The sequence below is a fragment of the Rhinoraja longicauda genome, chromosome 6 (assembly GCF_053455715.1).
Source record: "Rhinoraja longicauda isolate Sanriku21f chromosome 6, sRhiLon1.1, whole genome shotgun sequence".
NCBI lineage: Eukaryota > Metazoa > Chordata > Chondrichthyes > Rajiformes > Arhynchobatidae > Rhinoraja > Rhinoraja longicauda.
In genome coordinates this window covers 72,958,663-72,970,980 of record NC_135958.1, presented here as the reverse complement: position 1 = coordinate 72,970,980, position 12,318 = coordinate 72,958,663, and the positions used below count along the sequence as shown (strand labels likewise).

General features: G+C 46.7%; 1 protein-coding gene across 3 annotated transcripts in view; it reads left to right on the top strand.

Annotated features, from left to right (window-relative positions):
• LOC144594946 (endonuclease V-like) overlaps positions 1 to 2,135 on the top strand; it is a 79,999-nt gene extending 77,864 nt beyond the window's left edge. For all 3 annotated transcript variants that reach the window (XM_078401885.1, XM_078401887.1, XM_078401888.1), the window contains exon 8: positions 2,076 to 2,135. In XM_078401885.1, coding sequence (XP_078258011.1) covers positions 2,076 to 2,126 — 51 coding nt within the window. In that variant the 3' untranslated portion in view covers positions 2,127 to 2,135. The remainder of the gene's footprint in view (positions 1 to 2,075) is intronic.
• The last annotated feature ends 10,183 nt before the right edge of the window (positions 2,136 to 12,318 follow it).

Genomic DNA, 12,318 nt, shown 5'->3' with positions numbered 1-12,318 from the left:
TCATCGTTACTTTTTTGCATATCTTTCATTCATTGTTCTTTATCTCTCTACATCATCGTTTATATCACTCATTTTCCTTTCCCCTGGCTTGTCTGAAGAAGGGTCTCGACCTGAAACATCACCCACTCCTTCTCTCCAGAGATGCTGCCTGACCGCCGAGTTACTCCAACTTTTTGTGTCTCTCTCTGTGAAATCAAGGATGGTTTGCTTGCAAACAAGGACACAAAGTGCTGGAGTAACTCTGCAGGATAGGTCAGCGTTTAGTTTAGTGATACAGCGCAGAAACAGGCCCTTCAGCCCACCGGGTCCGCGCCACCCAGCGATCCCCGCACATTAACAATATCCTGCTCGCACCAGGGACAGTTTACATTTGTACCAAGCCAATTGCCCGACAAACCTGTATGTCTTTGGAGTGTGGGAGGAAACCGAAGATCTCGGAGAAAACCCACGCAGGTCACGGGGAGAAGGTACAGGCCCCGTACAGACAGCGCCCGTAGTCAGGATCGAACCCGATTCTCTGGAGCTGCAAGCGCTGTAAGGCAGCAACTCTACTGCCGCGCCACCGCACTAAAACTGAAGCTAAAACTAAAAACCCTCGACTGGAGAGGGAACAGCAAGCACTCCTTAGAGCTGCCGATGAGCATGACATCCACAGAAAGCTCACCCTACACTTGTACGTCTAGCAGCTGGCAAAAATATCAGTGCATGAATTCCACAGATTCACCATGTGTCAATGAATTCCACAGATTCACCACCCCGTGACTAAAGAAATTTCACCAGTTGTGTAGGAAAATAACTGCAGATGCTGGTACAAATCGAAGGTATCACAAAATGCTGGAGTTACTCAGCAGGTCAGGCAGCATCTAGGAGAGAGGGAATGGGTGACGTTTCGGGTCGAGACCCTTCTTCAGACCGGGTCTCGACCTGAAACGTCACCCATTCCCTCTCTCCTAGATGCTGCCTGACCTGCTGAGTTACTCCAGCATTTTGTGATACCAAAGAAATTCCACCTATCCTCCTTTCTAAAGGTACGTCCTTTTATTCTGAGGCTGTGCCCTCTGGTCCTAGACTCTCCCACTGGTGGAAACGTCCACTCCACATCCACTCTATCCAGGCCTTTCACTATTCGGTAATAGTTGACAGTCGCCTCACTCAGGCAAGAATCTCTCCGTCACAGTGCATTGCAAGTTTATGCTGCAGAGCCGGCTAAGATGATCGAACTCTAATTTTCACACCGGCAAGCAGATTCCTCCCATCTTGTGCAGCCCAACCACTCCCCTGCAAGTTACTCACACAGACTGCAAATGGAACTCAGTGTCTGCAGGTCCAGAGTTCACTGCAAGGGCATTTGTATCATTCTTTCTCAGAGGTTTCTGGATCACAGGCAAAGCAGTTGTATATTGTCCAAGTTATTATTTAGTTGTATGGTTCACAGGACCGGAAAATGTGGCACAGTGGTGCAGCGGGTAGAGCTGCTGCTCCACTGCGCCAGAGGCCCGTGTTTGATCCTGACCTCGGGTGCTGTGCGTGTTTGCACGCTTTCCTCGTGACCTCGTGGGTTTCCTCCTGGTGTTCCGGTTTCCTCCCACATCCCAAAGACATGGATGCATAGGGTTAATTGGCCCCTGTAAAATTGCCCCTAACGTGTAAGGGAGTGGCTAAGAAAGTGGGATAACATAGAAGTAGTGCGGACGGACAATCGATGGTTGCCGTGGACTGAATGAGTTGTAGAATCTGTTTCCATGCAGTGTCTCCCAGGGAGGGATATGGGCCAAACGCATGCAAGTAGGTCTAGTGTAGATGGGACATGTTGGTCGGCGTGGCCAAGTTGGGCCGAAGGTCCTTTTTCCACACTGTATGACTCTATGACTGTAACTCTAGTGTAGATGAACAGCATGGCCTCAGTGGGCCGAATGGTCTGCTGTGACCCTGTGTTGGAATTCTACCCCTGGTCTTTCTAACCCATCCTGTCTTGGTGCAGAAATGCTGCCCAGTGTATCAGTCCAACACTGTCCTTGCAACAAGCCTGGTTATATACCCTCTGATCCTTAGTATTTTTCCTGTTTCCATTTCAGGCCGACATAAGGTCCAGAGAATACATTCGTAGAAATGCTAACACATCCTGACAGTTGGAGTCACGGTGGTCAGAAGTTAATCTTGTAAGGTAGGTCCGACTAGAAAAGGTGATGATGAATTACTCGTGAGACAAACGTGGAAATCTGATCCCAGAATGGACCGCAGTAATAGCTTTACATGAGCAACTGAGGTTAACCATGTGTAATGCTGCAGAAAGCACTGGATGATGATGCAGACAGCAGGAAAAGGATGAATTAGTACAATTAGTTAAAGTGCTTTAAATGGAAGCAACTCTGTCGGAACTAGGAAAAAACGTTTCATCAGCTGCTTATGCCGTGCATGTTAACACCAAACCGTCTCATCCCAAAAATATTTCATCCCAGCTGATGCTACCGTAGAGAACATTGGGAAGAAGGCAGCATGAGGGAGAGGTCTAAGAGGGAGGGAGGGAGGGAGAGAGGGGCAGGACGGTGGGGAGGAAGAAGGCAGGGGGAATAGATCGGGTAGATGCACAGTCTTTTGCCCAGAGGAGGGGAAATCGAGAACCAGAGGACCAGTCTGAAGAATGGTCTCGACCCGAAACGTCACCCATTCCTTCTCTCCAAGGATGCTGACTGTTCCGCTGAGTTTCTCCTGCATTTTGTGCCTACGAGATCCAGAGGACAGAGGGTGGTGGGTGAATGGAACGAGCTGCCGGAGGAGGTAGCGGAGGCATGTACTATCGCAACGCTTAAGAAACATTTAGACATGTAAATAGATAGGACAGGTTTAGAGGGATATGGGCCAAATGCAAGCAGGTGGGACTAGTGTAGATCGGCCATGTTGTTTGGCGCAGGTAAGTTATGCCGAAGGGCCTGTTTCCACCCTGTTTGACTCTATGACTCTCTATAATTAAAATGGTGAGTGGAGTAATTGTAAACTTCAAACAGTGTGGAATTCATTGCCACAGATGGCTATGGAGCCCACGTCATTGGGTACTTATAGAAACATAGAAACATTGAAAATAGGTGTATGAGTAGGCCATTTGGCCCGTCGAGCCAGCTACATGATCTATATGATCATGGCTGATCATCCAAAATCAGTAGCCCGTTCCTGCTTTTTCCCATATCATATAACATATAACATATAACAACTACAGCATGGAAACAGGCCTGTCCGGCCCTACCAGTCCACGCCGACCATTCTCCCTGACCTAGTCTCATCTACCTGCACTCAGACCATAACCCTCCAATCCCCTCCTATCCATATACCTATCCAATTTACTCTTAAATAATAAAATCGAGCCAGCCTCCACCACTTCCTCCACCGGAAGCCCATTCCATACAGCCACAACCCTCTGAGTAAAGAAGTTCCCCCTTGATTCCGTTAGCCCAAAGAGTTAAATCTAACTCTCTCTTGAAAACATCCAGTGAATTGGCCTCCACTGCCTTCTGTGGCAGAGAATTCCACAGATTCACAACTCTCTGGGTGAAAAGGTTTTTCCTCATCTCAGACTAAATGGCTTACCCCTTATTCTTAAACTGTGACCCCTGATTCTGGACTCCCCCAACATCGGGAACATTTTTCCTGCATCTAGCCTGTCCAATTCCTTAATAATTTTATGTTTCTATAAGATCCCCTATCATCTTTCTAAATTCCAGTGAATATAAGCCCAGTCAATTCATTCTTTCATCAAATGTCGAGCGTAGAAAAGCTTATCAAGTTATGAAGCGGAGATTGACAGGTTCTTGATTAGTAAAGGTGTCAGCGGTTATGGGGAGAAGACAGGAGAATGGGGTTGAGAGAGAAAGGTAGATCAGCCATGATTGAATGGTGGAGTGGACTCAATGAGCCGAATGGCCTAATTCTGCTCCGATGTCTTATGAACTTGTGAATGGCCTGCAAGATTTTAATGAACCTTTTACGGAGGATGGGTCTGGACCTGAAGTGTCACCTCTCCATGTTTTCCAGAGACGGGGCGGCACGGTGGCGCAGCGGTAGAGTTGCTGCCTTACAGCACTTGCAGTGCCGGACACCCGGGTTCGATCCCGACTACGGGTGCTATCTTGTACGGAGTTGGCTCATTCTACCCATGACCTGCGTGGGTTTTCTCCGAGATCTTCGGTTTCCTCCCACACTCCAAAGACGTGCAGATTTGTAGGTTAATTGCCTTGGGTTAGTATACTTGGTATAAGTGTAAATTGTCCCTAGTGTGTGTAGGCTTGTATTAATGTGCGGGGATCGCTGGTCGGTGCGGACTCGGTGGGCCGAAGGGCCTGTTTCCGCACTGTATCTCTAAACTAAAGATGCTGCCAAACCCATGTAGGTACTCCAACACTTTGTGTCTTTTCTTAAAATAAAGGTTAAGTTTAATTTGTAGATAGTGCGTGGAAACAGGCCCTTTGGCCCATCGAGTACACGCTGACCACTAACCACCCATTCACAATAGTCCAATGTAATCCCACTTTCGCATCCACTCCCTACACACCAAAGGGCAATTTACGGAGGCCAATTAACCGACAAACCAGCACGTGTTGATGTGGGATGTGGGAAGAAGCCGGAGAATATCCACGCAGACACAGGGGGAGCATGCAAACTCCACACAGACAGCAACCGAGGTCAGGATCGAGCCCGGGTCTCCGGTGGTGTGAGACAGCAGCTCCACCCGCTGCGCCACTGTGCCATTATGTACAGGGAAAAACAAAACGCTCAGAACAGGAAAAAAAAATCAACTGGAAGGGAAAATAAATGTACAGAAGTTACTTTGATATCATTTATTAAATATATAAAATGGTTTAAGAATAAATTAAAATGAATAATTCAAGTATTTTTTCGACAATAGTTTCAGAATGCGATCATAATAAAATCATAGACACCCTGTGGAACAGTAAGTTGGCTGAAGTTTTGACAAGAAAAGAGAAATCATAACATTAAACCACCCACATGCAAACAAGCATTACTGGCACTATAATGGCTGATGGTCAGAGAACATTTCAAATAATAGAAATATAAGACTTTAGACTTTAGAGATACCGCGTGGAAACAGGCCCTTCGGCCCAAAGAGTCTGTACTGACCAGCGATCACCACGTGCACTCACACAATCCTACGCATTAGAGACAATTTACAATTTGCAGAAGCCAAGTAACCGCACATCTTTGGGATGTGGGAGGAGATCGGAGCACCCGGCGATAAGATAGATCAGCCATGATTGAATGGCGGAGTAGACTTGATGGGCCAAATGGCCTAATTCTGCTCCTGTAGCTTATGAACTTATGAACTTGCCCGTGCTGGCCAGCATGCCCCGTCTACACTAGCCCTACCTGTCCACACTTTGCCCATAACCTTCTATCCATGGACCTGTCCAAAGTATCATGACAGTACCTGCATGTTCATCATACCAGGAAGAGTGAGGAGATTCTTTGCATGCCATGTGGAGCCGGTTTAAAGGGGTGTGGGGCTGATGAGGTTTCGAGGGCAGGCGCATAAGTTCAAAAGTTCATAAGCTCCAGGAGCAGAATTAGGCCACCCAGCCCATCATGTCTACTCCGCCATTCAATCATGGCTGGTCTATCTTTCCCTCTCAACCCCATTCTCCTGCCTTTTCAACCCTCTGACAAAATAAATTTGTCTCGTCTCCTTTCTAAAGATTCATCCTTTTATTCTGAGGCTATGCCTCTCGTCCTAGACTCTCCCACTAGTGGAAACATCCTCTCCACATCCACTCTATCCAGGCCTTTCAATATTCGGGCCTTTCAAGGAGGGCCCCGCCTCATCCTTCTATCTAAACTCCAGCGAGTACAGGCCCAGATCCTTTGAAGGTCAAAAGAAAGGTGAACAAATCAATTAACATAGAACGTTGGATCCTGATCTTTACAAACAGAGTGCAAAATCCAGGCGGTTATGGTAAATCTAAAAAAATCCCTCAAACAGGAGTGTTTTTTAATAGTTTTGGGCTCCACACTTCAGGAAGGATTTGAAGACATTTGACAAGAAGTCTGTAGGTTTACCGGAATAGTTCCAAGAAGGAGGGATTACAGTCACTTAGTTCAGAGCTTTCTCAGAAAGGAGAAAGCTGAGGGATATGATCGGAGGTGTTTGAAATCCTGGTGCAGACTAAATACAGGGCGGCACAGTGGCAAAGCAATAGAGTTGCTGCCTCACAGGGCCAGAGAACCGGGTTTGACCCCAACTACTGGTGCTGTCCGTACGGAGTTTGTACGTTCTCCCAGTGACCACATGGGTTTTCTCCGGGTGCTCCGGTTTCCTCCCACACTCCAAAGACATACAGGTTTGGAGGTTAATTGGCTTGGTATACATGTCACACTGTCCCCAGTGGATATACTGAATGTGGAGAGGATATTTCCACAAGTGTATAGAGTAAAATGTAAGCTAATGTTAATGTGTGGGGATCGCTGGTCGGTGCGGACTCGATGGGCCGAAGGGCCTTTCTCCGTGCTGCATCTCTAAACTAAACTAAAAAGAGAAATTATTTCGAAAGACTTTAACGTCAGTGACGGGAAAGGACAGATTTAAGATGGTTTCCAAATAAAAAGCAGGGACTTGGAGAAAAACATTTGCTCAACCCGAAACGTCACCCATTCCTTCTCTCCAGAGATGCTGACTGTCCTGCTGAGTTACTCCAGCTTTTTGTGACCATCTTCACTATAAGTTGGCAATGTGTCCCGCCTCAAAGAATATCTTCCAGCAAAAGTTTCCGGGAATCACTAGTTTAATTGGTTTTGTAATGCCTATGTTTCCCAGTGGTCCAGTCAATAAACACATCATGTTCAGTACTCCTGAGTTGTGGTGAATTGGGTAATCTAAGCCAGTTTTTAGTGCAATTTACTTCATCGCAGCATGTTAAGGGAAGAGAGAGAAATGTTTGTGGTGAGACTTTCTAGTTAATGTTCTGAAAGGTTTGCATCACTTTAGACTTTAGACTTTGGAGATACAGCTCAGAAACAGGCTCTTCGGCCTACTGAGTCCACGTCGACCAGTGATCACCCCGTACACCATGCCCATCAGTCATTCCCACACGCTAGCACTACTCTACACACTGGGGACAATTACAATTTTACTAAAGCCAATTCTCCTGCACGCCTTTGGAGCGTGGGAGAAAACCGGAGCACCCGGAGAAAACCCACGCGGTCACGGGGAGAACGTACAAACTCCGTACAGACAGCACCTGCGATCAGGATTGAACCTGGGTCTCAGGCGTTGTAAAGCAGCAACTCTACCGCTGTGCCACTGTGCCGCCCGAATAATAATAATAATAAATAATAATAATAATAATAATAATAATAAACTAAATAACGTGAGAAGATTATAAAAATACGGATTGATGCAGAATTAGAGTAAACGGGTGGTTGATGGTTGGTGCAGACTCGATGGGCTGAAGGGCCTGTTTTCATGATATATTTCTCTATGACTCTATTAACAGAGTCTCTATATATTTCTCTATGACTCTATTAACAGAATGTGACATTGCAATTCCGTGTTCAGTGGTCTATGTTGACCGACATACCATTCAGGCTTGTATCAGACTAACTAATTGAAGGATTACCAAAGCCAATTAACCAACAAACCCGCACATCTTTTGCGTGTGGGAGGAAACCGGAGCACCCGGAGAAAACCCACGTGGTCATGGGAAGAACGCACAAACTCCATACGGACAGCACCCGTAGTCAGGATCGAACCCAGGTCTCTGGAGCTGTGAGGCAGAGTTTTGAACACAATGAACAGCCAGTGGAGGCCAGTGTCTAGTGGAGTACCCCAAGGATCTGTGTTGGGTCCACTGTTGTTTATCGTTTACATTAATGATCTGGATGATGGTGTGGCAAATTGGATTAGTAAGTATGCAGATGATACTAAGATAGGTGGTGTAGTTAATAATGAAGTAGATTTTCAAAGTCTACAGAGAGACTTGGGCCTTTTGGAAGGGTGGGCTGAAAGATGGCAGGTGGAGTTTAATGCTGATAAGTGTGAGGTGCTGCATATTGGTAGGACAAATCAAAATAGGACGTACAGGGTAAATGGTAGGGAATTGAGAAATGCAGTGGAACAGAGGGATCTGGGAATAACTGTGCATTGTTCCCTGAAGGTGGAATCTCATGTGGATAGGGTGGTGAAGAAGGCGTTTGGTATGCTTGCCTTTATAAATCAGAGCATCGAATATAGAAGTTGGGATGTAATGTTAAAATTGTACAGGGCATTGGTGAGGCCAAATCTGGAGTATGGTGTGCAGTTCTGGTCGCCAAATTATAGGAAGGATGTCGACAAAACGGAGAGGGTACAGAGGAGATTTACTAGAATGTTGCCTGGGTTTCAGCACTTAAGCTACAGAGAGAGGTTGAACAGGTTGGGTCTTTATTCTTTGGAGCGTAGAAGGTTGAGGGGGACTTGATAGAGGTTTTTAAAAATTTAAGAGGGACGGACAGAGTTGACGTGGGTAGGCTTTTCCCTTTGAGAGTGGGGAAGATTCCAACAAGGGGACATAACTTCAGAATTAAGGGACAAAAGTTTAGGGGTAACATGAGGGGTAACTTCTTTACTCAGAGGGTGGTGGCTGTATGGAATGGGCTTCCGGTGGAAGTGGTGGAAGCAGGCTCGATTTTATTATTTAAGAGTAAATTGGATAGGTATATGGATGGGAGGGGATTGGAGGGTTATGGTCTGAGAGCAGGTAGATGAGACTAGGTCAGAGAAAGTGGTCGGCGTGGACTGGTAGGGCCGAACGGGCCTGTTTCCGTGCTGTCATTGTTATATGGTTATATGGTTATTTAAGATGGAAAATTCCTTTGCCCGTCATAGCGAAACCTTAATTAAATATTAATATTGCAACATCTGACATTCTGGTCAGCAATGGAAGGTATTAGAAATGTTGACAGTTACAAATGTATCCTAATTCTGGGGACAGCAAACGAGCCAGTCAGTTGTCCAGGCTGCTGGACGATGAAGGCATTAATTCATCCTTGCAGAGAGTAACTGGTCTTATAATTCTACAAAGATCTCAGAATCACTCATTTATCATCTATCAACCATCAATAGTTTCGTGAAAAATTAACATCGGATCAATATTTTTGCAGTAAAATTAATATTAGGTTGATATTTTGTTAAAGACTTTGACAATGGCATTAAAAACCATTGATGTTGTTATTTCACAAATCCATTCTTAGATATCCATGCCTGACCCTCCATGTTACTCCAGCACTTTGTGTCCTTTTTTGTAAACCAGGGTCTCGACCTGAAACGACACTCATTCCTTCCCTCCAGTGATGCTGCCTGACACGCTGTTACTCCAGCATTCTGCGTCTATCTTCGATGGAAACATGCCCTTCAGCAAACTGAGTCCACATCGACTATCAATCGCCTGTTCACATTGGTTCTATGTTACCCCACTTCCATTCCCTACAATGGGGGCAATTTGCAGAGGGCCAATTAACCTACAAACCCTCACGTCTTTGTGGATGTGGGAGGAGAACGGAGCACCCAGAGGAAAGACAGGCCCAGGCCCCCACAGGGAGAACCTGCAAATATTGGGGTTTTTTTTAAGGCAGAGATAGATCGGTTCTTGATTAGTACGGGTGTCAGGGGCTGTGGGGAGAAGGCAGAAGAATGGGGTTAGGAGGGCGAGATAGATCAGCCACGATTGAATGGCGGAGTAGACTTGATGGGCCGAATGGCCTAATTCCGCTCCTATCACTTATGATCTTATGAGACCCACCACTGCAGAATGGTGGGTTCAAACCTCTTGTGATGACCCGGCCACAGCAATACACAATAGACAATAGGTGCAGGAGGAGGCCATTCGGCCCCTCGAGCCAGCACCGCCATTCAATGTGATCATGGCTGATCATTCCCAATCAGTACCCCGTTCCTGCCTTCTCCCCATACCCCCTGACTCCGCTATCCTTAAGAGCTCTATCTAGCTCTCTCTTGAATGCATTCAGAGAATTGGCTTCCACTGCCTTCTGAGGCAGAGAATTCCACAGATTTACAACTCTCTGACTGAAAAGGTTTTTCCTCATCTCCGTTCTAAATGGCCTACCCCTTATTCTTAAACTGTGGCCCCTGGTTCTGGACTCCCCCGACATTGGAAACATGTTTCCTGCCTTTAACGTGTCCAACCCCTTTAATAATCTTATACGTTTCGATAAGATCTCCTCTCATCCTTTTAAATTCCAGTGTATACAAGCCTAGTCGCTCCAGTCTTTCAACATATGACAGTCCCGCCATTCCGGGAATTAACCTAGTAAACCTACGCTGCACGGCCTCAATAGCAAGAATATCCTTCCTCAAATTTGGAGACCAAAACTGCACTTCATTGGGGCCGCTGTCTGCAGGACCTTCTGTAACCTGTGTCGCTGCCGAAGATGGACACAAAAAGCTGGAGTAACTCAGCGGGTCAGGCAGCATCTCTGGGGAAGAGGAATAGCTGACGTTGAGAGGGAAAGATAAATCAACCATGTTTGAAAGGGCGGAGTAGACCTGATGGGCCGAATGGCCTGATTCTGCTCCTATCAGTTATGCCCTCGTGACCAAACTGCCAGCAAACAGCGCCCAAGGTCACTGACGATCGAACAGACTGAGGTCTTGCAGGTCAGTCTGAAACACTGCAATTCCATTATAACTGCGCGGAGTTGTTGCAGAGTGCTGTTTAAAACCATCCCTGTTAACCCGCCTCCCTTACAGTCTACAGACGCAAAATGTCAGGACTTGGTGGGCAACAAACACATTCTTCAATTTTATTTGTAAATTATACAGATGTAGGAGTACTTTGTATGAAACTGCTCCCTCTAGGCTTGCCTTACCCTCTAATTTCTCGCATATAATGTATTTTCTTTATTATGTTTTTTGCAGACTCAAACCAGAAATCCATTTCAATCCATCATTGTTGTGTCACAGCAATAAATAGGAATACTGAGAGCACTATTTGCAGCTTTCCTGTACCATCCCTTATGATTACAGAGGTATTGCTTTCCAGAAACTCGCTGAGTGGACAAAACAACACAACACTTGATTCTTCTGAGAGCAATATTTCCCAATGTAATAAAGATACAAGCCTCCGATTTGGCAGGGTCCTGTGTGCAGGCATGTCCAGACTAGCGCACTAACACTGAAATCCAACCCGAGATGGATGCAGCGATTTGGATTAGATATTGTCAGTGGAAGCAGCTTAAGAGTGATTAGTTGCAGTGGAATTAGTCCAAGGGCCGCATTTGAAGCTTGCTTTTTATTTCCGCCCATAAGGCTGCACAGCTGTGGGGTCGCTGCCTCACAACGCCAGAGACCCGGGTTCGATCCTGACCACGGGCGCTGTCTGTACGGAGTTTGTGCGTTCTCCCCGCGACCTGCCCGGGTTTTCTCCGGGTGCTCCGGTTTCCTCCCACACTCCAAAGACGTGCAGGTTTGTAGGTTGATCGGCTTGGTAAAATTGTCCCTGGTGTGTGTAGGATAGTGTTAGTGTGCGGGGATCGCTGGTTGGCATGGACCAATAGACAATAGGTGCAGGAGTAGGCCATTCGGCCCTTTGAGCCAGCACCACCATGCAATGTGATCATGGCTGATCATTCTCAATCAGTACCCCGTTCCTGCCTTCTCCCCATACCCCCTGACTCCGCTATCCTTAAGAGCTCTATCAAGCTCTTAATGACCCGGTGGGCCGAAGGGCCTGTTTCCCCGCTGTATCTCTAAGCAAAACTAAGTGAACATTGTGCCTCAACACGGTGCTTTCATTGCATCGAGGTGCTACAAAGAACCGGTCACTCGAATTGTTGGTGTTGATTTTGTCCGCTCGTATCATGTTGAGAGCAGACAAACTCGTTTTACTTTGCCCTTACACCTCACCCTTCCACATCTCTGTGTCTCCCTCTCCCCTGACTCTCAGTCTGAAGAAGGGTCTTGGCCCGAAACGTCGCCCATTCCTTCTCTCCAGAGGTGCTGCCTGTCCCGCTGAGTTACTCCAGCGTTTTGTGGTGATATTCGTTTTATTTTTTCTTTGTGATGTAAAGCCACTTTCAAACAAGAGATGGCAGGGCACACACACACACACACACACACACACACACACACACACACACACACACACACACACACACACACACACACACACACACACACACACACACACACACACACACACACACACACACACACACACACACCCGGAGCAGGACAGGGGGGGATTGGGACGGATGCAGCCGGTAAGAGTTCAGGCAGCCCGCTGAAGGGGGTGGAAGGAATATTCTGAACGTGAGTGAGTC